We start from the raw sequence: 25,338 nt of genomic DNA on the forward strand, positions 1-25,338 counted from the left end.
CCTACCTGCCGTCGATATATCTTCTTAACGACGACATTCCTGTCATAGACAATAATGAGAAAAGAACAACATCCACGTACCTGAAACTTGTGCAGATCTTTGTTACACTTGACTATAAACTTGTGCTGGTGACCTCTGTCCCTCCCTTTAGTCTTGGGATATTCCACAGTCGTCGTTCTGTCCAGCTTCAGGTAGCCGAGCTGTCGAGGAATGTACAAGACAAACACTGAGCGAGAAACAAGACGTCTTGTGATTGTCGCCAGGCGCTGCTTGCTCTCGTTTTGACGTAATACAAATGAACCCAGACTATTTCTGTTCGGATGGGTCCATTCACAATCCGGGGGAGGCACAGGTTGCTCTTACTAGTACAGGTGCTGTCTGTTGTCCAAAGCTTTATTAAGATAAAGACGTGGGACATCGCAAATAGCATCTGAGTACTTAATGAATGGGGAACCTTGATAAATTGGGACAATGAAAAGATGATTGAATTAAGAGACGAAATAGCAGGCCCAGGGGAGGTGGCACTGAGTTAGAAATGTTCAGCCTCGATTAGATTTCATCTACATGTACAGTTTGATTGGCCAGCGGCAAGTTACTAGTAATAACCTCACGTCCCGTCCAATACACCGACACCTCGTATATGGTTTTACGTTACATAACTGTCGGTTAGGCCACACCAAGTAAATTTTATGGATGACGTCCGCGCGCGCATTGATTTTGGCCTCTTCCTAGAAAAAAAACAAGAAATTTCGCTTCCTGTAACTATGACCAAAGAGTCACGACAATGCCGCAAATCGTCGGATTGACGGGAAACCCGTAACGCGAAGAAAGGGTCTATTGACAGGACCATCCTGTCAATAACAGAAAAATTGCACTATTGACAGGACCATCCTGTCAATAACAGAAAAATTGCACTATTGACAGGACAATAACAGAAAATTTTTCACTGTCCACTGTTCCACCTGATTTATTGCTGTTTTGATGATGAATAAAAGACTTCTTGCTTGTTACACTCTGTCACCTCATTCAATTTGTGTCCTGACATTTGTCGTCTCTTAGTATATTTCTAATCTAGGCATCTTGTTTTTTAGGGCCCTTCTTTTTTTTCGCCCTTTCGCATTAGATTTAGGGTCTCCAAAGGACGTCATCCATAAAATTTACTTGGTGTGGCCTTATGTAACAGTTAAATGATCTTAATCATACCTAGCGACTGTCGCAGCTCGAAGCTCTGGTTTCATTATTATTGCACAGTAACAGCTATTGTACTAATGTTTTGTAAGTCTGATAAAATTGCAACTAAATGGACTTATAACTGGTGTTTTTGTACAACTCGGCGTGAATATACCCTGGTTCCTAAACATTATATACAAGAATGGGACCTCGTTGCAAAAATTGTTGGTTGCCCACAGATAAGACCGAAGTGAAACCGTGCATTGCCCTTCAACTAGCTAGACGGAAAAAACATCATGCTTCGCCTCATGATGAGTTGAGGATGCCTGACTTACTTTTAAGTAACAAAGGCGTGGTCACATTCGCCGTAGTACATCGTAAAATAAGATTTCGTTATTGTTACGTATTTCAAGCAGGCTGTGACAGAATCAACTCCCGATTGGAGTCCCAGGCAGCTTTCTCTGAAACTAAATTTGGTACGACACACGCACGACTATTCCAAGAATGTCATACGACGATCGCACAACAAATGCATGCCCGTAGCCAGGGGGGGTTCGGGGGGTTCGGAAGAACCCCCCACAAGGCTCAAAGGTCCACTTTTTGGTCCACTTTTTATGTAAAGGTCCAAGAGTTTTCTTGAAAAAGATGGACTGGAATCGTAGAAAAACTGCTCCCTTTGTCACTGATAAAAACTTATCTCCGATTTTTCTTTGAAATCCTCTCAAAAACGCACGAAATGCCATTTTAGAAGGTTCATTTTTCAAAATTTTCCGGGGGAGCATGCCCCGGACCCCCCTAGGAACCTCGGCGCTCGAGGTCCCCTTAAGCAGTCGGAAGAACCCCCCCATTCAAAATCCTGGCTACGGGCATGAAATGTGACCGGGTCCTCACCTGTAATAAACACATATGCCGCTTGTCAGACTTATTAGATACCTGCTAACCCTGGAGTCCCTTCCAAGAACGCCCTGTCGTTTCCCTGAGTGTTTGTCTCACACAACACTCCCACGCTCGGACATAGATAGGAATAGATAGGACAGTCTCACGTTCCAGTACAAGCTGCGTTCTGTTCGTTTGCAGTGTACCGTGGTAATCCCCGACCCAGTCAACCTTACAGGAGACATACACCGCTTACAAGGCGATGGGACTGTTATATCCAGAACCGTCCTTTCTCCAGGACCCTGCGCAGACACACGGTTCTGGATGGTTCACCCTAATCCAGAACCACCCCTGGGGCTAATGTACGTTCTTGGAAACGCGTAGCATGCCTGATGCTAACCCTAAACTATAACAAGCAATGAGAACTAGATAGAAACATAACGGTTCTAGATAAGATACGGACGCCTCAAAAGAAATTTGGTTAGCTAGGGCAATTTATGAATAATATAATACGAACATTGCCTGGAAGAAAAGAACACACTGAAGGATTTTACCACGTGTTCGTCTTGTCTCTCTGGGTGATAGAAAAACATGACGTCTGCCTTTAACTCCGCCCAGACTCTCTGATAACCCTGCAAAATAGAGCCAAAACGTGACAATTACATGGTCACAGCAATGATATGCTGAAAAATCAAAAGTATCATACTGATTATCATAAAAAGAATCCTTTATCGCGTGCTGTAAATTTTGAAATTTTCTCGATGGTTTTAAGTTCGTGTATTTCGCGACCATTATTCCACAGTTGTTAATACTACCATTGTTTTGCCGCGATACAAAGATACAATTGAAATGAACTCTTCCTTTTCACCGCGCAGTGAAATTTAAGTGCTTCGAACATGTATTTACAGTATACAAAACACCACGGTACTTCCAACTAGGAAACGCTTTGTTATTTCAGTGGTCTAAGAAGACAAACAACAAGTGCCTCTGCTATCGGGTTACTCTGCTGTCTGTTGTCACCCATGTCGCTTGTAAATAGAGCGAGCCACGGAACGTTCTACAGTACAATGGCACATGTAAGCAGGACAAAGTTTAAACAAGAATTGCAGAGAGCCATTGAAGAGAAATAAGTATTGAATTGGCTTTGGAGTGATGGAGACTTATATAATTTACGAGTAGCAGCACACGGGAACACAGCCTATTATTAGAGAAGAATACAAAGTGGAGGTATTGTCGTGCGAATTTGTCTCTCTCAGTCGCTTTCCGAGACAACTGCGTCATTCCAATCCCAAATTGAGATGATAATGTCTATCGTGTAACTTTGTTTGGTTTAAAACTTGCACCTGGTAAAGGCGTTCTTTCAATTCATATTTTCACTGAGCTTCCTGCATGGTTAACCTTTCTCTAAATACAAACCAAACTCTGACATTTTGACGCGCCCTGTCTAATGATATGGAGCACGAGACAGCCATCCTGGTCTAAGCGTTACTTTCAAATGTTATAATTCCGGTTACGGTTCAATAGGTACAGAGTGCTGACTTTATATTAGGCCACACCCCATTTTGTATATGATTAAAATACCACCCAGACAGGACAGGAGTAGGCTAGATCTAGTCTCCACTTGACATATATGAGGATTTTAATAAGGAAAATTCTTATTCTGAAACACAACTGTCCCAAACGGTTGGTATTCATACATCATTGCACACAGAGCGGTAGCTATAGTGGCCACCCCGGGGATTACCTGTGAATCAAAGCCTGGAGTAAAAACAACCCTGACCTACGCACGCAAGGTGGCTCGTAATCAGCAATAAGTATTAGTGTACTATTCACTCAAACCACCACAAAGTCTCTGAATACTAGCAAAAAAAGTAACTCCTTTGAAAGAAGTAGGGTAGCCGGTTTTAGATGGTTTTTAGCTGTTTGCCTTTATGGTTCACTTGGCGAAGACATTTCATGCCTGCAATGTAGTGGAATGCCACACAAGGAAACGGACGACGTTACTTCGTTTAGATCGCATGCTTGCAAAGTGCAGATCAAGCCATCTGAACGTTATTCACACAGGCACGCCCGCTTAAGTGTTTATACGTATTGCACGGGACATGGAAGGTGAAGGTGATGTCTTATAGTTATAAACACTCCGACTCACCGACTTGAACTTTTTCTCCAGAAATCCCTCGTGATATTTGGGCAGATCTGGGTTGACGTTGGTGGCTACTCGCCAAGGGGAGGCTGCCGAGGCTCGCCGGTCGTCCGGTCGCCAGGTAGTCATTGTCATGAATACTTAAATCTCTCTCAAATCTTTAAGAATGTTCTAGGACGAGTCTCCGGTGACTTGGTACTCAGACATACTCGCAAATATACCCGGAAACGAAATGCGTGCAGCTAGCCGCATATTTGCATAACAAAAGCACGCGAGGAACCGCACAAATACCATGGGTCAACGTACTCTCCAAGCAGAGGTTAGGCTGCTTTTGAACGATTCTAGACGTTTTGTCGGGCGTTCTGGAGTTTGTCAGCTTTTCAGTACTGCATGAACTGGCCGCCCGCGGAGCTACACGTTATACATGTATTTGGTCGATTCGATTTGCTCGAATTTGAACGCTGAATAATCTTTGCTTTTCTACAGCGAGGAATGATACAGATACATGCACTATACTACATGATGTGCACGTGGTCGGCCATTTCTTCCGTCATCTTAGGGCGTGACGACTTTAAAAATGTGTTTACTGACCTCATTAAATACAATAGAGTCAGAGACAAGTGTTGTTTGTTTGCTGTGATTGCAGATCAGATTGGTTTATTTGCTTTAGACTCTGCATTACGAGGTTATATCGCTAGGGCGCATTGTATAACGCCTCCACTGCAAGCGAGTGAAAACTATCGAACGTTGTCACCTCTAACTGAACCTTCTCCCTCTCCTTGTCTCTTTCACCTAACAAATTTTATGAGCATCCAAACTAATCTTATATTTTGATACAAATCACATACGATAAGGACAATCACAATACATTTTATTAAAAGCATCATAAAACACACTAATGGAACATTTGTCATATTCATGCCAATATAATATCCCATAGAACACTATTCAAGGATTGGACAGCAAAGTGGCTTAAGCACAAATTCCCACACGCACTTTGAGAATTGATACCGTAATGTATGTAATTTATGTCTCCTAAATCTTCCATGCTGCTAGTACCTATTCTTTCTGTGTGTGTTGTCATAAGATAAAGTAAACTCTGTAGACTCAAAGTTACCGTTAACTTGGCATTGTGTTATACGTAGTTAAAAATTTGTTACAAAAGATGATGGAGCTTCATTAACTAAACCAGACTAATACACTGTCCGAACCCTTGTCTCTCTGAGTAAAGAGACATATTGTACGTTTGGAATGCATCTATAGCAGCGACACCTGTGCTGCAGTGCAATGTGAACCAGTCAGAATTGCCCTGAGGAAGGTGACCGAAACGTCGGCTGAATAAAAGACATGGTTGTGTAAAAAGAGTCTCTTTACTCAAGACTAATACATGCCAGTTACAATGTACACACTGTGATCTGGAACGACCCAGAAGAAACAGTAAATAATGGCCTTCGTGAGGTCACAAGGGTCTCTTTTTGCACGCAATATATATTGTGCGAGTACTCGAGAGCTTAAAATGTCAAAGATGGTTGCGGGGTCATAAATTGCGTGGAAGCCATGTCTTATGCGATTATATCACTGAAGGTCGTTTCATATGCCCTAATCCATGTTTATGCCCCCTGTTAATCCATGCTTTTCATTATCTAGAACACACAAAAGGAGATTACTTCACCGGTTATATATATATATATATATATATATCATTAATGCAGGACAACGACTGCCCAATATCTTCTCTTGTCGCATGTAGAGAAAACGCGAGTTACTCTGTTTCGAATCATCTGCTACATGTACAAAGCTGCAGAGTCTACTAAATGTGAATAATATGGATAACAATAGTTCTAGCGACACAGCCAACGCCACAGCCCGGTACGAAGACCCTCTGCAGACAACTTTGCTAGGCAGACTTCTCCAGCTGTGCTGGCTGGTCCCGTCCTTGGTGCTGATTCTCGGCCTCAACTGTCTCTTCCTTGTCGCCATCCTGCGGACCAAGAAGCTGTGGCGGCCGCGATTCGTCCTTCCCGCCAGTCTCTGCGTCCTGGACATCATCCAAGGCAGCCTCTTCATCCCCAGCTCGGTGGTCAACATCGTCATGGGAGGAAACTCCAACCCTGTCTGGTTCTGTTGGACGCAGGCTAGCTACTTTTACATAGGCTCTGTCTGTACTCTGTCTACTCTAACACTGATGGCCTGGGACCGATACCAAGCCATCTGTAACGCCATTCAGTACCAAATAAACCGACCGTTACAGTGCCTTTGTGCAAAGGTTGCTACTCTTTGGACTTTTGCCATTCTACTTGCTACGTTTTACGTTATCGCGATTTACAGAAAATTAGCAGTAGCTGACAATGTTTCTGTTACATACCCTTTCTGCACTCTACTAGACTTGAGTCTGCAAGTAGACTTCGCTGACAAACGCCTGACGGCGATTTCTGCAACATACGAAATATTTTGCATCTCAGCGATCTGTTTTTCGTATGGCAAAGTCTATCTGGAAACAAAGGGCAATCAGAGGAGACGCACGCGGAATGGATTGCCACGCAGACATCTCGCAGACACACGGAGGTACACAAGAAACCTGCGAACGGAAATGACAATTTCATCGCAACTGATAGTTCTTTTGACATTCTTAGTCCCTCGCTACATCGTTATGTCCCTGTATGTTTCACCTCCATGGGAAGGAACAAGATTGGAGATGTTGATTACTAAACAAGTATCACTGTTACTGTACATGACCGTGCCTTGCTTCAGCAATCCAGTCATCTATGGTTTAAACAGCAAGGACGTGCAAAACGCGGTGGCGAAGATATGTGGATCGAATTTAAATCATTGGGCTATAAGAAAGAAAAACGTCTACGAAGTTTGTCGATCAAGAGCATCGTCTAAAAACGGAGAAGCAATCCGGAACCGTGTCAGGATGGAGCAACTTTGTCATCCGCAAATAACAACCTTATCGATAACCAAACGAAATGACCAGAAATAGACAGAGAGATATTGTAAATGGTACAATGATCAGAGCTGTCGATCTACTCCCAGTTTTCTCACTTCTAAGAACTGTAATAATTAACGTTCTGCAACGTTTTAAGCTCATGTTTCTTACCTATGTGTATGTATGAGATGACAATAAAAACGGACATAGTTAACACTTCATGGTCTATCTTATCATTTCTACCAATTGATATCTTAATCCAGACGCGCGATCACGCGCATGTGCGTATATATGTGTGACCCCGTATCGGCAACAGCCGTAATATGGATAATGATAAAGTGTACGTTGTAAGAAAAGGCAAAATTGATTCTCAATTCTTAAGTCATGGAAATAAATAAACATCCCTGTATGGTATGACATCATTTCTTGCGCAGCTGCATAGTCTATAGTTGAGCTTTACGTCTACCATTTAAAATTAACTTTCCAACACAAAGAATGACACCTTCTGCTGGAAAGGAAAAATGTCATACATGTGTAAACTGTAAACAAAAGTGTGCCACAGCGCGGCAATTAAATACACAATAGTTATTACAAATCTTCGCTGAGAAGCACCATCGCAACCTTGTCCTTGAGGCTCCCTGAGTTACACAACCTTTTAAGTCTTATTCGGAAATTCGAAATTCGAAATTAACCATAAGGCAATGTGTAATTATTCAACATACAGCGTTATTTGCGTTAATGTGTTTCCCAGATCCAATAAAAGCATAACAACTTAAACAAGCGCTTTGTAGATCTGGTCTTGGTATGACCCAATGAAAACAGTAAAGCATGTCGTGCGGTAATAAGGATTTGTGTTTGCACGCAACATATATTGTAGGAGTACTCGAGTGTTTGGTACTCAATAAGTCGTCAGAGAATTCTTGAACCGCCAAAGGTGAGTTCGTGTTTGCGGTGTCAGGTATTGCGTGGAAACCATGTGTAATGCCATTATTAGAATACGGGTCATTCCAAATGAGTGAACGAGCTAATGCATGCTGACGTCGTGCAAACAACGGGAGCTTATTTCGCCAGTGAACCTCGTTTGACATAGGAAAACGTCAACCAAATCTTTTTCATCGTTACTGCAAACCATTGACAAACAGGACTGAGATACGTGCAAAGAGCCAGGACGGATTCCTCTGTTTCCATTCATCGCTAATATCCAAGCTTTAGGGTACAATCAACATGTCTAACATGCAGAACGACACAGCCAACGCCACAGTCCGGTACGAAGACCCTCTGCAGACAACTCTGCTAGGCAGACTTCTCCAGCTGTGCTGGCTGGTCCCGTCCTTGGTGCTGATTCTCGGCCTCAACTGTCTCTTCCTTGTCGCCATCCTGCGGACCAAGAAGCTGTGGCGGCCGCGATTCGTCCTTCCCGCCAGTCTCTGCGTCCTGGACATCATCCAAGGCAGCCTCTTCATCCCCAGCTCGGTGGTCAACATCGTCATGGGAGGAAACTCCAACCCTGTCTGGTTCTGTTGGACGCAGGCCAGTTTCTCCTACGTAGGCGCTGTCTGCACTCTGTCTACTCTAACACTAATGGCGTGGGACCGATACCAAGCCATCTGCAACGCCATTCAGTACCAAATAAACGGACCACTACAATGTCTTTGTGGTAAAATTGCTTCCGTTTGGACTTGGTCCATCTTACTTGGTGCGTTTCACGTTTTTATAGTGTACGGACAATTAGCAGCACCCGACGACATTGCTGTTGCATACCCTTTCTGCTCTCTACTTGAATTGAGTCACCAACTAGACTTCTTTGACAAACGCCTGACGGCGATTTCTGCAACATACGAAATCTTTTGCATCGCAGTGATCTGTTTTTCATATGGCAAAGTGTATCTGGAAACAAAGGGCAATCAGAGGAGACGCACGCGGAATGGATTGCCACGCAGACATCTGGCTGAAAGGCGAGGGTTCACAAGAAGCCTGAGAACGGAAAGGACAATTTCATCACAACTTATTATGCTCTTGATGTTCTTAGTCCCACGCTACACCGCTCTGTGTCTGTATGTTTCTCCTTCATGGGAAGGGAAAAGATTGGAGATGTTAATTACTAAACAAGTATCACTGTTACTGTACATGACCGTGCCTTGCTTCAGCAATCCAGTCATCTATGGTTTAAACAGCAAGGACGTGCAAAACGCGGTGGCGAAGATATGTGGATCGAATCATTGGACAAGAAAACGGGAAAACGTCTACGACGTGTCTCGGCCACAAGCATCGTCCAAAGACGGAGTAGGCATTACGAATCATGTCAGGATGGAGCAAGTTTGTCACCAGCAAATAACAACCTTATCGATAACCAAACGAAATGACCAAATGTAGACAAACAGAAGGACTTTGTAAAATCATCAGAGCTGTCAATCTGCTCTTTCTGCCTCCTGAACTGTTATGATTAACGCTGTAAACATTTAACTCATGTTTCTTACCTATATACGTATACCATGAAAATGAAAACGGACAAGGTCAACTCTTCATGGTCTGTCTTATCATTTTTTTTACCAACTGATACTTTGATACTTTAGGCTTGACGCGCGCAAACGTGCGTGTGTGTGTGTGTGTGTGTGTGTGTGTGTGTGTGTGTGTGTGTGTGTGTGTGTGTGTGTGTGTGTGTGTGTGTGTGTGTGTGTGTGTGTGTGTAGTAGTAGAGTAGTGTGTGTGTGTGTGTGTGTGTGTGTGTGTGTGTGTGTGTGTGTGTGTGTGTGTGTGTGTGTGTGTGTGTGTGTGTGTGTGTGTGTGTGTGTGTGTGTGTGTGTGTGTGTGTGTGTGTGTGTGTGTGTGTGTGTGTGTGTGTGTGATAACGAGAGTAAAATTTGCCGAGAGTTACCCTTGGTTGACAAAAATGACACTTTTTCTATTAGACAACCTTCTGGAGAATGTTTTGATGACAAAAACATGACGAAAAGAATTACTTTTTTTCTGATTTTTTTACATGTTGACACACATCATTGAAGTTCCATAGTCCATAGGACATGACAAAAGCTGTCTACGATTACGTCATGACAGCACAATGCCACACAAAATAAAATGGATAATAATAAAGTGTATATTATCAAAAAAGGCAAAATTGGTTCTCAAAATAAAGTAATAAATATGAAGATAAATCTGTGTATGATATAACACCGCCCATGCGTAGCTGCATAGTCTATAGTTTCCGTGATGGCAGCGTCAAGTCTACCAATCAAAATAACAAGGGCTTCAGACCTGTCATATCAAAGAAAGAATGACGCACTAGTGCTGGAGGAGTATGCCAAGCATGGTTAAAATGTCAACAAAAATGTGTAAACTTACCACACTGCGGCAACAAAGTAAACAATAGTTATTACAAATCCTCTTTGACAAGCACCATTGCAACCGTGGGGCCTTTATAGTTTCAAAAAGTAATTATAGATTTGCCATCAAGAATACTTTTGTATTTCAACCAGACCAATACCAGCCAGTTATACAGGGTTATTTGCTTTATATTTTTTATGAATTCCAACAAAATCGTGAAAGGTGCTTCACAGATCTGACCTTGGTATGACCTCAAAAGACAATAATGGCTGTCGTGCGGTAACAAGGATTTGTGTTTGCACGCAACATATATTGTAGGAGTACTCGAGTGTTTGGTACTCAATAAGTCGTCAAAGAATTCTTGAACCGCCAAATGTGCTTTTGTGTTTGCCGTGTCGTGTATTGCGTGGAAACCGTGTCTAATGCGATTATATAAGTACATAAGTACAAGTCTCTCCATATGAATGAACGCGCAAATGCATACTGGCGTTGATAGAAACAGACCGCGTGCGAGCTTAAGTAGCTTATTTGTCCCGTGAACCTCGTTTGATATTGGAAAACGTCTACCAAATAAATGCCCTTTCCTGTCACCGAAACCCACTGACAAACACAGCTGAGACACGTGCTAAGAGCGAACACGAATTCTTTCGTTTCCAACCATCTGTACAAAACGTAAGGGTACAAACGACCATTCCGAAATGGAGAACGACACAGCCAACGCCACAGCCCGGTACGAAGACCCTCTGCAGACAACTTTGCTAGGCAGACTTCTCCAGCTGTGCTGGCTAGTCCCGTCCTTGGTGCTGATTCTCGGCCTCAACTGTCTCTTCCTTGTCGCCATCCTGCGGACCAAGAAGCTGTGGCGGCCGCGATTCGTCCTTCCCGCCAGTCTCTGCGTCCTGGACATCATCCAAGGCAGCCTCTTCATCCCCAGCTCGGTGGTCAACATCGTCATGGGAGAAAACTCCAACCCTGTCTGGTTCTGTTGGACGCAGGCTAGCTTCTTTTACGTGGCGTCTTGCTGCTACTCTGTCTACCCTAACACTTAATGGCTTGGGACCGCTACCAGGCCGTCTGCAATGCGCTGCATTATAGAGAACAGATAAGTCTGACGCGTCTTCTGGTAAAGATTGTCGCCGTCTGGACATTGTCCCTTCTACAAGCTTTATTTTATATCGTAGGCATTTACATACATACAAACAATCTCAACATTGTCGCCCCTTTCTGTACATTACCGGAACTAAGCACCCGGGGAAACGCCGAGAAGCGTTACTACATTATCTGGGTCGTCTGTGAGTTGACTTGCATCGCAGTGATCTGCCTCTCCTATTGCAAAGTTTATCTAGAGACGAAAAAGTATCAGAGGCGGCAACGGCAGTTTGTAGCGCACAGGCGGTCCTATAACAGCCAGACATCTCAGGGAAATAAACGGACAGAACGAACCATTTCAGCGCAAATCACTGTCCTGTTCGTGTTTCTGATCTTTAGATACATTCAGATCGGCATCTCTCTCATCGCGGCATCGGAGGACCAGAGACTGTCGGTGCTCATCGTCAAACGCACTTCGCAGTTCATGTACCTGACCGTGACTTGCTTCAGTAACCCGGTCATCTATGGCCTCGGCAGTAAGGAACTACAGACCGCCGTGCGAAAGATATGTTGTGGGAAACCGGACGTCAAAAGTCCTATGACAAGAAGGGGAGACGTTGTTGAAATGTCTCGCTCAAGGGGAGCGCAACAAGACTCGGGTTTTGCCAGTCAGTGCGTTGGAACTGTACATACTGCTGAACTCCCACCACCATCGTTCATACGGCTGTCGACAATGAGTATAGACACGTGCGAAGGTCTGCCAGAGAGAAAGGGACTTGTTTCTGTCGCAAAGGAAGACGAACAAGTTAGAGGAGAGAACAACGTCGCGTTTGAACATATTACCTCATCTTTATAACACGATTATTGCCGAGGAGTATTTGAGAATCCTCTTGTTAAGACTTTGGCTTCATTGTATTATTAGTCTAATGTAATGTGCGTTAATTAATGACGACGGCAAGGTGACCTACTCCTGCCTGAAGAAGCACTGAAAAATGTCTGTACAGTGAGATTGTTTATTGCACGATATACCAGAATGGCACACATGAACAAGAACATACAATACATGCCTCATGTCTCGAGCTGTCACATTGCTTGTACTGTATAACCTGCAAACTTTCTACAATCACTATAATCTGCCTTGTAGCCCCGTGAGTCTGCGTCCAGCGATATGTGAATACATGTGATCTGGTCAGCTGGTATGTGTTATAATGTAAAGATTGGAATATTGTACTAGCTGTCGATGCTGACTTATGGAATCATAGGGCCAATCTTTGTACTTGCTAATATCTACTTTAGCTAGTGTGCCACAAAATATGATAAGATTGTCAATACTGAACTTTAACCCCATAGCTTGGTCAAAACATCCGTTTCTGAGCCTCTGTATTTTCATTTGCTATTGCTGCATCCATATACATGTATATTGTACATTCAAATATATATCAATATGTATCAATATACATAATAAAATACATGTATTAGCACACCATATATGCAATGTGTCTTTATACAATATGATCTTTAGACGAGACTGAAAGTTACAGCAGCATTCCTAACTCCCGCCATTGTTGCCCTCCGCGTCCATACCCAAGACCCGCCTCTCTATGGAGAAATCATAGTTAGCCTCTGCCAGAACGGCGGCTGATTTGGAGAGGCCAGCTTGGCTGTACTGCACAGGAAGGCACACCTAGAAGTAGAAAGGATAGTCGAAAGGTTAAAGCTGAGTTTACTAGATTCAATCTGTATCTGTATCTAGCTGTGTGCCCTGACAAGGGATTGTGAGACATATGTGCATTAGGTTTCGGCCTGACAATGCCATTTTCTGTCTAGTGAACCAGAATTTCTGACACACTTCTGAACATGACTGTGAATTTTGCCCTCTCTGTGGTAAATGATATAACGTTACAATTAACAAAATTCTGTCTTTAAACTACTTGGTCCGATCGAGTGTACTTGAAACCGTCAATAAATAAATAAAGCCACTCGCTTAGATAGAACCTCGTCCGTTCTGAGAGCATGCTAGCTACCTAAGACAATGCAAAAACGTCATTTGTTTAGCAATACCTTACTGGTTGGAGCTACTGAAGGAGACAGTTTCATCTCGACTCCCTGCAGGGCGTAACTGTCATGGCTGCCTGCCAGGGCGTCACCTGCGTGGGGAGGGGCGGATACGGATAGCAAAGAAACAGAACATTGTCTTGTTTTCCTGACCTTCCGGGTTTATGGTAACATGTTATAAGGGGACAGAAAACGTCTTCAAGGAAATAACACGCAAAAACACGTACAGGACACGAAAATGATTTAATACGAGTGGCAAGCAGCTCTGAGGAGCTTGGTGATTATGTGACCTTGCTGACTGGAAAGGTCATGACGGTGACAAGATTAAAAGGCTAATAAGTTCGAAATACCTTCTTAAGGTTACGTAGAAGCACATCAACTATTATCTTGTAAAGTTATATAAGATATATCTCGGTTATTGCACTGTATCGTCAACAGAAACGCGAGTCTACCTTTTCTCTTGTTGCGAGTGTTAGCTAGTTTACTTCCGGGTTTGGTTATCCGGTGTATGCAACCTTCAAACGGGTTTTCCTTCTCCCGCTCCCTGCACCAGATATATTGTACATAACACGTGACTATGAAAGTATTTAATCATATACCTGCATGGTGGGCTGAAGGAACCCTTTCCCAGTGTGAATTCTGCATGGTGGGTTCAACCGAGACATAAACGTTACGCACTAAGCAGCCGAAGAAATGTTTTGAAACGCTCACTGACGCCACCTAGCTGTTCATATCAAAACTGCAGGTCGTTTGGTCTGCGAGGGGAGGCATTGTGTCGTCATCATCATGGTGGTGATGCTTCGATCTGCCGCGCGAAAATGAAGGAGACTGTGATTTTTCCTGGCTCTTCGACGGCCCGGCTGGTCAGATGGAAAGTCCAGCCGGGAGACAGCGTGTACCAGGGCACCGTCCTGGCCGTCTGCGGGGCCACAGACGAGGGTAACCGCGCTGACAACGCCGAGGAAGCGGCGGAACCGCAGGGTGGGAGGGGGGCTCATGGGAGGGAGGTAAAGATCCGAGCGGACCGTGTGGGTGTCGTGCTTCAGCTCAGGCGGGCGGTGGGCGACATCGTCTCGCCAGGGTAAGTCTTACAGGTCCCATGGGATCGCTTCGATCTATTGTCGTAGACTTGAACGTTGGATTTATCGTTACACAACACAGATCTCCAGGAGGCCAATGAAGCAGCGCGGAACTGGCTGGAGTGGATTGGCGACAAGCTATGATGATGAACCGAAAGTAGTTGTATGCACAGTTGCAGTTGTGATTTGCGAGCAAAGATCTAGAGTTTGGTTGGCCACTGTATGAAACAGGTTATAAGTGGTTGTCTTGAACAGTTAGGGTCACAGTCATTCGAACAGAAATTATGCGTGTTTCATGTGGGGTCACCAATGGCCGCGGTGTTGATGGGATTAAAACACCACGACGTTTATGGGATGTAATCACTTGTAAGATAACATCATAACCAATATGAAATGGGGACTTCTGATTGGTTGACGTCTTCTGCCTACATGCTACCATACTCATAGCTCTGTGACTCTCCACAGGACAGCTCTACTGGACATTGAGGCCAAATGTCTGCACAGGACTGTGATCTGGGACATGTGTGCTGAGTGTGGGGAGGACCTCCGGAAAGACGAGTAAGTACCCAACAACACAGACTTGGGTTTATGATAGTGTGATGAACTCACTGTAAGCTATGTGGTCACTATTCCTCAAACCTCCCTAAAGTAGAGTAGTCCACTGAAATCACTCTGGTGCATAGCCGTGGCGACTCTTGATTCGGGCTTACATTGCATTACCCTCAGACAAGAGTCGTGGAAAGATCCATTGGCAGAACTGCACATTTCCCGTTGGCTGCACGATGCTCCGTTTTTGACCCGGTTTTTTGCTGTCCCGAGCTTCCCTACAATATAACTCCACAACAGAAAAGTAGTAAAATAGCTAGTCGGCACAAGGTGGCGGCCATCTTGGATATAGTCGGGAATGTCCGCTACCGCCGTCGGGAACGCTCGGTAGCCTTTCCGGTTATAATCGGAGAGCTTTCGGTCGCGCTTCGGTAATCGTGACGCTACCGAGCGTTCCCGACGACGGTAGCGGACATTCCCGACTATAACCAAGATGGCCGCCACCTTGTGCCGACTAGCTATTTTACTACTTTTCTGTCGCGCTGTGGAATATTTAGGCTGATCTAAACATCGACAACCCGGCCAATTGTGGAGTTATATTGTAGGGAAGCTCGGGACAGCAAAAAACCGGGTCAAAAACGGAGCATCGTGCAGCCAACGGGAAATGTGCAGTTCTGCCAATGGATCTTTCCACGACTCTTGTCTGAGGGTAATGCAATGTAAGCCCGAATCAAGAGTCGCCACGGCTATCTGGTGCAAAGACTACTGCACTGGGAGCAAAGAATGAATCTCTTAAAAAGTCCAGTTTGCACTCTGCTAGAAAATATGTTACCACCTGTTCTCTCATACCATCCACATGTGTGTGGAAAATTTTCATAAGTGAATACATAAACATCACTTCTTCCTCCATTGTACCTTCCCAGTGGTCCCCCAGGCCGTTCCTCCAAGCCAGGCTCTCCCAAACCTGTGGACAGTGCAGCAGCATCGGTCAGCATGGTCCACACTGTCCCTGGCCTCAGGGTCACTCAGGAGGTCAGTTGTGTGTTCCTCTTGTTTCATTCACATATTGTAAGTAATATTGTGTATTGCAAACTATTGCCTGAGGGCTAATTGCAAGTAGTACATTTGGTAAAGGTATCTTTTTTGAGAACAAATGGCAGTTTTATAGCCTGGTATGTTGTCTTTGACTGTGATCATGTACACATGTGTCATCTTTGTAGGTATAGTCTTTGTCAAAAAGAAATGCCTATATGTTGCTTGTATGTTGGCTGTGCTCAATAGAATACCTAACACAGGAGGCAAAGTTTATGTACAAAAGAACATAAGAGTTTTAGTAGTTATCCTGCATTGTTTGCTGCATTGATGTTGTTTACATCCCCTTCTTGTCCTGTGTGTCTGCAGGAAGCCCGTCTGCTGGCTCAGCGGGAGGAGAAACAGCTACTGGACAACCGCAAACTGGTCCTGATGGTGGACCTGGACCAGACTCTTATCCACTCTGCTCAGGAGCCTGTGGATCCCAGGCTAGTCGATGGAGTCAGGGTAAGGCACTGATACTGTAGTCACAGGGGGAGAGGAGCTCTGTATATACATCTGTAAACTTTAAGCTTCTTTAACAGCCGTCCTGGTAAACATGATGTTACACACACCTTCTGACCTGACCTTTCCCGACCCCTCCCCAGGACATCTACACCCACGGGAGCCGGCCTGAGATGTTCACGCGGCTGCGGCCCCACACCAGCGACTTCCTGGAGTATGTCTCACAGTTCTACGAGCTCCACGTGTTCTCCTTCGGCAACCGCGAGTACGCCCACAAGGTCGCGACCTTCCTGGACCCCAAGGGCAAGCTGTTCTACCAGCGGATCCTGTCACGAGACGAGAGCGAAGACTTGAACCGGAAAAACGCCAACCTCAGGTGGGTGTGTATGCAATAGGTGCACTGGTGCACCTGAATAACCTAAAGATTTAGGTGCACCAAAGAAATATGAGTGTACAACATGAAATAAAGTAGAATTTGAGCAAAACCTAATTACTAACCTTGTACTGCCTGTCTTTTCTTTAGACCATGAATCTGAAAATTTATCGGCAAGTTGAAAATTTTAAACAAAGTTTTATCAATTACCTTGGCTCTAGAATGTCAGGAATATGTGGTATACTAGTGTACAGTTATACATGTAGTTCCTTTACATACGTATCCCACACAGACAAAAATAAGGTGCACAGCTCCAATTTTATATACACAAAAGCTAAAGTGTGTACATAGGCACCCTGAAGTGATGACAAAACTGATTAAGTGTAGGAGCACTTTGGATGAAGACTTTAATGACAATGACAATAATATTAATCTATATACAACTTCCTATCCTTCCAGATCCCTGTTCCCTTGCGGTGACTCCATGGTGGCCATCATCGACGATCGTGCTGATGTTTGGGACGACGCCCCCAACCTTGTTCGTGTGAAGAAGTATGAGTACTTCATGGGGGTCGGAGACGTCAACGATCCCAACGCCTCCCCGCTCCGACAAGCGAAGGTTAAACAACCTGGTAACTCTAAAGAACAGGCAGGGAAGCCAGACGACATAGAGGAGGACAAACAAGGAGGGAACAACAAAGACCTTTCTGATACAACAGACAAAACGACTGGCTTGCCGGGCAATGGGGAAAGTAAGGATGATGTCACAGAGTCAGAGTCTGGGACTCAGGACAATATGGAGGTGATTTCTGGTGAGGAGAAAACAAGTGCTACTGCTGATGGGAATGATCAGGAGCAAAACGTTAATGACACCTCTAAGACTGATACTGGGGAGGTTTCTTCCAAGGGAGGAGAGGAGGACAACTCTGAAGCGGGTTCCGAAAGAAAAGATGAGAAGTTGGTGGTCTCAACTTTAGAAAAAGTGGAAGAAAAAGACAGTTGCTCAATGGAAAAAACTGCAGAGACAGCGGATGCGAAACAGCAGACGGACACAGAGCTGGAGCCTGAAGAGGTTGGGCACATCGACGAGGACGATTATCTGCTCCATCTACAGGACATTCTTGTTCGTATCCACCACACATTTTACGAAGCGTACGACAAGTACAAGGCCGGGTCCCTGTCCAGCGCCCCCGACGTCAAACTGATCGTGCCGTTCCTGCGTAAGCAGACCCTGCGGGGAGCCGTGCTGCTGTTCAGCGGCGTGATCCCCACCAACATGGTCCCGGAGAAGTCTCCCGAGTTCCGAGCGGCGACCCTAATGGGAGCGCGCGTGGCGCGGAAGTTTGTCCCGCCCGGGAAGGACGGCGGAGTTGGCGAGCAGGACCAGGGTGGGACGACCCACCTCGTGGCGGCAAACCTGAGGACGGAGAAGGCGCGGGCGATCCAGGAGTGGAACTCACGGCGTGGGAAGAACGGCCGGGTGTGCATCGTGGACAGGAACTGGCTCTGGTGCTGCTGGGAGCGCTGGGAACACGTTGACGAGCGGCTCTTTCCCGTCATGGACAGCCCTCCCGCCGAGCGCGAGAACCTCAATGCCGGGAATGTACCACTGCTGCCGGCAGGGGAGGGCAGGCCCGGGATCACTGCAGACACACAACTGACCACCAAAGATGCTGCAAATGTTCCAGTGAGAGAAGAAGCAGACAGCTCCACACAGCAAGATAGGAACATTGAACTTAAACCTGAGTCAGACTCTGATAGACAGGAGACAGTGCAGGCTCAAAACCAACCTATGGAAACCCCTCCCTCAACTTCCCAGCCAGTTGTTCCTCAGGGGCCAGTGGAGGAAGTTGCAACCTACGATCCCCTGACGGGAAAGAGAGTCCGGAGGCATCCCTACATGTATCAGCACTACCCATACCCCCCTCAGCACGTAATGTACCCTCCCGCCCACGGCATCTATCCCACAGAGCTGGAGTTCAACCATCCCGAGATAAGGGGGGACCACAGATTCATCCCCCACCCATACCCTGAGAAACCCCACAAAGATGTGAGCTCTCCGGCAGATGGCGAAGAACCGACCTCGTCACGTGGGCCTCGGAAACGTCGGCTTTCCACAATAGCGGAGACCAACCCGCTCATGGCTTTCTCCTCTGAAGACATTGCCAACATGGATAAGGAAGTGGAGGAAGCCTTTAGTGAGGACAGTGACAGTGAGTCGGAGGGGGAGGGGGGCAGAGGAGAAGGGGGTAGGGAGGAGGACAGCAGGGATAGTGCAAGCACCAGTCGAGAGTCCTCTGACATTGGGGCGAGCAAGAAGAGGAAAAGAGAAGAGGAAGAGGATGAAGAAAACAGGTCGTCCAGCAGCAGTAGTGACTCGGAGGCTGATGAGATGGCAGCTGCACTGGAGGCAGAGTTCTTCTGATGTCTGTAGATGTAGTGTCTCTAACAGAGTAGTGTTATACTTATAGCCATTTGTGTATGTAAAAAAAGGAATTCTATGAACATGTTATATGACTGATCACTTGAAACTTGGAATGGCACAAGAAACATTTGAGGCCCATTTTTATAATGAAAATAATAATAATGAGAACATGCTCATGTTACACGCGCAACATGAAAGTTTGAATCCAGTAACAAGTTCAATTGAAAGGATTTAGATATTCTTAAAATGTTAAAGATGTTATTCCAAGTTTTTTGTGTTTTGTTATATGTAAATATGCTGATACTACATTGGACAAACCTTTCAGGTTTTGCACAGAGGGCTAGGAAGTTATTGTATCAGGAAAACTATGTTTTTATACTTATTTGTATTAAGGGCTGTTTCATCTTTAAAGGTCACAGAAGAACTAATCTTCTTCAAACTTAAGAAATGGATCAGCCAAAACGGACTTTCACTTTAGATGGTAGCTTGATGTTTCATGGAGTCTTTGAACCATAGTACTACCTCTAGCAGTTTTGTGTTCATATTCCACAGTAGGGACCAACTACCATTAAGGTTGGCTAGAGAAAGCAGCAAGACTTAGTACTTTTTTTCTACAGCATGTTAAGTCTCTACAATTCTTTCATTGATACAAGTTTTGGATACAAATATATCTTTGCAATACAATGAAGTGTTATTATGAGTTGCATTTTTGTACATACCATCTGAATTACCATAACTTTTTTACTGTTTGATGATCAGTAAATGATCCCCTTTATACATTTTGTGCTCAAGGCTTTTAAGAAATGGACCACGAATGGGTTAACAAAAAAAACAAGTTGTATAGAAAATGTTTAAGGAAGAAAAGCACAAAAGAATAGAAATAGAGAAACTTTTGACCTGACCTTTAAAAACGCTAACAAACATATTCACATAATCTACGCAGTCTGTCCTGCTCTGCCTATAATGGTTCAGGAAAAACAGGAGTGGCATAACAACTAGGAAAAAAAGAAAAGGACAAAATTGGATGTGAAACTGCTGTCTTGTCCTTTTTTCTGTACCAGTTCTGTCGTTGCGTCATAATGGCCGAGTGGTAAGCTAAGGCTAGCAGACACCACCGACAAGGCATGGCTGAGATTCCCGGCTAGATGTTCCCATTCCCCACTCCAGGCAGGCGCAGGTGCAAATCAAATAAAATACGTTACGCTTCGTGTTTGCTATATTATATTTGTATTTTCAAACATAAACGTTTTACAGAAAAGAAAAGAAGGTGCAACTTAAGTCTCTGGAGTTACAATAGCTGGATTGTCTATCACTAAAGAGTGACTTACCAAGGAAACTGATTTAAGTTTTCTTGCTCACATTTTAAGTTTGCACGCAAATGCTTTGAGAAAATATTTATTAGTTCCTAGTATAAAATCACACAATAGATATTTACTTGCATGAAATGAAGTTACATTAATATAGTGCATGTCCTCTGTACCTCCACTAGGCACATGGCGTTTCGGAGCACACTAGTACTGTAGTCACCAAAATGGAAAATGATGTATCACAACAGCTAGCTAGTCCGAGGCATGTATAGCTTCACCTGCACACAAAGAAACACTGTGACACCGTTTGGCGAATTAACGAGAACTTAAAAGTATAAAGTTCATACCAAACTACATATAGTACATGTCAGCCAGACAGATCATGTTCAGCTTCTGAAAGCTCCATTGTTCAAGCCTCCGTTTTTTTCGGAAACCTGAACCTGTATGATCCTAGTCCTAGGACGCCGGGCTTTGCTCAGGCAGCCCAGCAGCCGCATCCACAGGTACTCCCACACCTCCAGGATGGTCAGCAGACTGGCGCCGATGAACAGGCCCATCATCCCGCCTATGTTACCTACAGGGTGGGAAGATTTATCGTACAAATTAGAGTACGATACTAGTAGTAGGAAGAAGAGAAGGTATCGTATGCGGAACCATACCCGTGTGTAGCTGTATGCGAAATCTGGTTGTCATTTCTCCGGTGCCCCTACGTTTAGATAATTAGACTGAGGAACACCTACACATCATCAGGTGACATTGACACGAAAACAATCGTTATATTTGAAGGATGGTTCGGAGCTGAAAAAAATCAAAGTTACTGTTCTGCTTATTCTTTTGTGTAATTAAGTTCAGCGGAAATGTCAGGAACTTCTACATACTTGCTAGCTGTCCCCCGTCCATAGCTTTCAGCTCCCGGACTCTCTCATAATTCAGTTGTTCGTAGAAGACGCTGAAGACGACACCATTTTCCCTGAAACAAACAACGGGCAATCAACACGGAACGAAGATGGAAAGTTCTGTGAAAGTTAGAAGGTATGTGTGTAGATGTGTGTGTGTGTTGTTGTTGTTTGTGTGTGTGTGTGTGTGTGTGTGTAGTGTGTGTGTGTGTGTGTGTGTGTGTGTGTGTGTGTGTGTGTGTGTGTGTGTGTGTGTGTGTGTGTGTGTGTGTGTGTGTGTGTGTGTGTGTGTGTGTGTGTGTGTGTGTGTGTGTGATTTAATGTTCCCTTAAGTGCTATGAGTGTTCCGTGTATTTTACACATACTCGTAATTTTGACCTCACCTCATGTAGTCTTTGGTTTGGGAGTAAGTCCGGACGATGTAGTCTTTGGTGAGTTTGTTGGGCCACCCCGAGTAGGACACGGACGTGCTGTACTTGGTCATGCTGCAGGGTACGGGACAATTACACTTCAGCTCCCCAGACGTCACCTTCGCTGTTAGAATGAAAAAAAAACATTACACAATTTGATCAGTCTCCTGTTCTCCAACCATGAAAGTTTATTGCAAATCAATGCGCGAGGGCTAAATGCAAGAACATGATAAAATGATAAACAGTAAAAAATATAACAGGTAATGCTAATGCTACTTTTGATGTAGTTGTTGTTGCGTTTGCTTTCTTTTCTGTGTGCAGTGGAGTGTGAAATGGCCAACATTTTGGGAGATAATTAATTGGGAGGTGTTGATAGAAATGCAGTGTTCTGTAGGCTGGGAAGGTGAATAAAGCTAGGGAACATTTTGGTGACCATTTCAAATGACTTATTTCTTTCGGTGATATTATGAGGGCAATGGCAATTAAAGTGCATTTCTTCCTCCACTGCATTTTCTGTACAATATTTACATATTATAAATATCCGATTTCTTGTTCTTTTATGAGGTAGTACGATGCTCTATATCTCGGAAGGCACTCACCCATCACACGTATGACGCATTGGACGATCTGAGTTGGGTCGCAGAATGGCGCTGTTCCTGGGTCACAAAATAAATGACGTTTAGAAGAGTTTTGATTCTTGTCCCGGATGGAATTGATTGAAAACTGACTTAAGGGGCTTAAGATTTGGCCAGGCGATAAGTTCAAACCACCCTTAGAAATGATGGACCAGTGCAGTGATGCAAGAAAATATATTTTGTGTATATATTGTTGCAAAGAAGGTGTCCTTGAGATCTCAGGTGTTCCCTTGTAAGCCCCTGTCACACATAACCGAATATGGCCTTCCGCCAAACACTGCTGAACTCCTCCCAACCATAGGAGTAGGTCGGGAGCAAAGTCGGCTACGATTCGGCTGCGCCAGCCGAATGATTCAAAATATTTAAATCATTCGGGTGTGGATGCCATGGTTGGCTGGTTTTCGGGAGTAGGATGTCGGGGCGCAGTTAACATTAGCAATGAAATTTAACTCAAATTTGATTCCATTCGTACAGAAAGATAGGCGTTGCCTAATTTTGGTCAGAGTGCTTTCGAACGTCAGCCAATGGTTGGCTGGTGGTCGGGGGAAGGTTCCGAATGTGTGACAGGGCTCTAAGAGGACTACACAACACCTGGTAAGAAGAAGGGCCGGCAGCTGCAGTTGGCGACCACGTGTTTACTCCTGCACTCCAGGTAGCAGGCAGGCAGGGTGTAGGTGTCGTAATACTCCAGCTGCAGGTCCTGACAGTTCCCCCACGGAGGGCCGTGGTTCTCGTACTGTAGAGGGGGGAATAGATCAATCAGAGACAAGATAAAAGAAAGATCCATATTAATTACGTCGGTGAAGGTTAGACATCCAGGTAATAAGACACGCCAAAAAACAGTTACTCAAGCAACTGGATATGATTTAGGAAACGGTCAGACGTTTCAGGTAGCATCCACTACCTTTCATCAGTGACACAAGAGACTGCAGGAGAATGGAAGGTTTATAAGCACGAATTATTGATTGATATGCAAATAAGTGAAGACTGTTCTGGATACAATTGCTATTTTTACAGTAGCTATTATTGTTTACCTTTAGTCGCTTTAGTGTTCATATTCATATTCCTTATGCAACTGAAACATCTAGGGGCGAGTAGAAACACGAAGTCTCCTGGCTCCCGGGAATAGAACCCACGCCTATTGTTAGCAATTTTTGTATCATTCCATGAAGAGTGCTTTTTTGTCTTGCATATTTACTTCAAACCAATACTAGTGATTGCGATTATCCCGGGACTCACCGTTGTACCCAGAACCGTACTTTATCCAAAAACATGCTCGAGCTCTCAGGCACGGTTCTGGACAGATTATGCGTATCCAGAATCTTGCCTGAGGCAAATCGACGTTCTCAGATACGCTGAGACTATCCAAAACCGTGCCAGATCCTAACTCTAACCCGTTCAGGCATAGGACTAGATAGGCACGTTTCTGGATACAATAGAGACTACAATACTCAGAACCGTGTGCCTGATGCCTGATCCTAACCCGTTCAGGTACAGAACTAGATAGGCACGGTTTTGGATACAACAGACTGCCCATAACCTCTCCCCGATCCAAACCCTAATCCATTCAGACACATGTACAAGATAGGCACGTCTCTGGATACAATTGCTATTGTTAACCATAAGTGTTGTTGCCGTTATCAATTATCTCCGAGGCTATTATCAGTGCGACGGCTCACCACAGTCCGCTTGACGGTGATGAAGGCGTGGTTTCCCGGCGCGAGGGCGATGCCCTTGGCGTCCATCTGGGGAGGCTCGTCCTGGTCGTGCACCAGCAGCTTCAGCCCGACCTCGGAGTTTCCGTATGAGAAGAAGTTCTCCGTGTACTCCTCCTGTGGGAGTAAGTCAGTAACGGTGAATGAATGGATGGATAAATCAATCTATCAATCAATCAATTAATTGACCAATCAAGTCATGTCGCCACTGAAGTATAGAATTGTGTTTCTGGTCTATCGAGAAGATTTCCGTGTACTCTTCCGTGTGGTGTGGGAAGTCAACAATAATCAGTCAATCAATTCATCCATCAATCAAGACACCAATAGCGTCAGCTCATCAGTATTGCATTACGTTTCTCGTATATCTTCTATCGATCGCGATGTGCCCGAGTAGTTTAGGAAAAGTATCGATTTACATAGATGTATCAGAGGCAAAAAAATAGGGGCTTGATAATCCAGAAAATGAGAACATTGTACCAGTGATTTTTGAGAAACAATATCTCCCATATGGAACGTATTATTAAGAGGATTGCCGCACATACACTGATTACACCTATCTTTATATAAGCACTCCAAGAGCATATGCCGCGATATGCGTAGAGGTTCTTTTTAGTCACTCTTTAAGTTTCTTTACGTAACATTTAAATATTACCTTAACGATGCCTTCACGCGCAAGCAGTGTCACTCATTGACGCACCTTAAGTAAGCTTAAATCTTTATATGTATCCTAGCTTACCGCTCTGATGTCTATAAACACCATCATGCCGTTTCCATGCCCCTCCATCGTCTGCCATAGCATGTTCGACTTGTCGGAGTTGAAGGTGAAGCAGTTG

At 44.5% G+C, this 25,338-nt stretch overlaps 3 protein-coding genes and 1 pseudogene across 11 annotated transcripts in view; 2 read left to right on the forward strand and 2 right to left on the reverse strand.

Moving 5' to 3' along the window:
- LOC109471935 (signal-transducing adaptor protein 1-like) overlaps nucleotides 1–4,441 on the reverse strand; it is a 15,984-nt gene extending 11,543 nt beyond the window's left edge. For 2 of the 4 annotated variants that reach the window (XM_019771443.1, XM_019771442.1), the window contains exons 1-3: nucleotides 4,196–4,439; nucleotides 2,601–2,678; nucleotides 81–200 (exon numbers count right to left, since the gene is read on the reverse strand). In XM_019771443.1, the coding sequence (XP_019627002.1) occupies nucleotides 81–200; nucleotides 2,601–2,678; nucleotides 4,196–4,324 (327 nt within the window). In that variant the 5' untranslated portion in view covers nucleotides 4,325–4,439. Of the gene's footprint in view, nucleotides 1–80; nucleotides 201–2,061; nucleotides 2,166–2,600; nucleotides 2,679–4,195 lie in introns of those variants that run through there. The other 2 variants (XM_019771444.1, XM_019771445.1) reach the window with 2 other exon arrangements.
- A 1,573-nt stretch (nucleotides 4,442–6,014) lies between these two features.
- LOC109471799 lies at nucleotides 6,015–12,384 on the forward strand (annotated as a pseudogene).
- Nucleotides 12,385–14,321: 1,937 nt separating this feature from the next.
- LOC109471904 (RNA polymerase II subunit A C-terminal domain phosphatase-like) lies at nucleotides 14,322–20,216 on the forward strand. The gene is made up of 6 exons (XM_019771354.1): nucleotides 14,322–14,664; nucleotides 15,128–15,220; nucleotides 16,132–16,240; nucleotides 16,610–16,747; nucleotides 16,888–17,120; nucleotides 17,577–20,216. The coding sequence occupies exons 1-6, from the start codon at nucleotides 14,402–14,404 to the stop codon at nucleotides 19,540–19,542; spliced, it is 2,802 nt and encodes a 933-aa protein (XP_019626913.1). The 5' UTR covers nucleotides 14,322–14,401; the 3' UTR covers nucleotides 19,543–20,216.
- A 574-nt stretch (nucleotides 20,217–20,790) lies between these two features.
- Nucleotides 20,791–25,338, reverse strand: part of LOC109471933 (acid-sensing ion channel 1-like) — a 13,794-nt gene continuing 9,246 nt past the window's right edge. For 5 of the 6 annotated variants that reach the window (XM_019771436.1, XM_019771434.1, XM_019771437.1 and 2 more), the window contains exons 8-13: nucleotides 24,470–24,622; nucleotides 23,382–23,526; nucleotides 22,755–22,811; nucleotides 22,129–22,279; nucleotides 21,728–21,819; nucleotides 20,791–21,423 (exon numbers count right to left, since the gene is read on the reverse strand). In XM_019771436.1, the coding sequence (XP_019626995.1) occupies nucleotides 21,236–21,423; nucleotides 21,728–21,819; nucleotides 22,129–22,279; nucleotides 22,755–22,811; nucleotides 23,382–23,526; nucleotides 24,470–24,622 (786 nt within the window). In that variant the 3' untranslated portion in view covers nucleotides 20,791–21,235. The remainder of the gene's footprint in view (nucleotides 21,424–21,727; nucleotides 21,820–22,128; nucleotides 22,280–22,754; nucleotides 22,812–23,381; nucleotides 23,527–24,469; nucleotides 24,623–25,338) is intronic. The other variant, XM_019771439.1, reaches the window with a different exon arrangement.

The sequence above is a fragment of the Branchiostoma belcheri genome, unplaced genomic scaffold, assembly GCF_001625305.1.
Source record: "Branchiostoma belcheri isolate BF01 breed outbred unplaced genomic scaffold, Haploidv18h27 scaffold26, whole genome shotgun sequence".
Classification (NCBI taxonomy): Eukaryota; Metazoa; Chordata; class Leptocardii; order Amphioxiformes; family Branchiostomatidae; genus Branchiostoma; species Branchiostoma belcheri.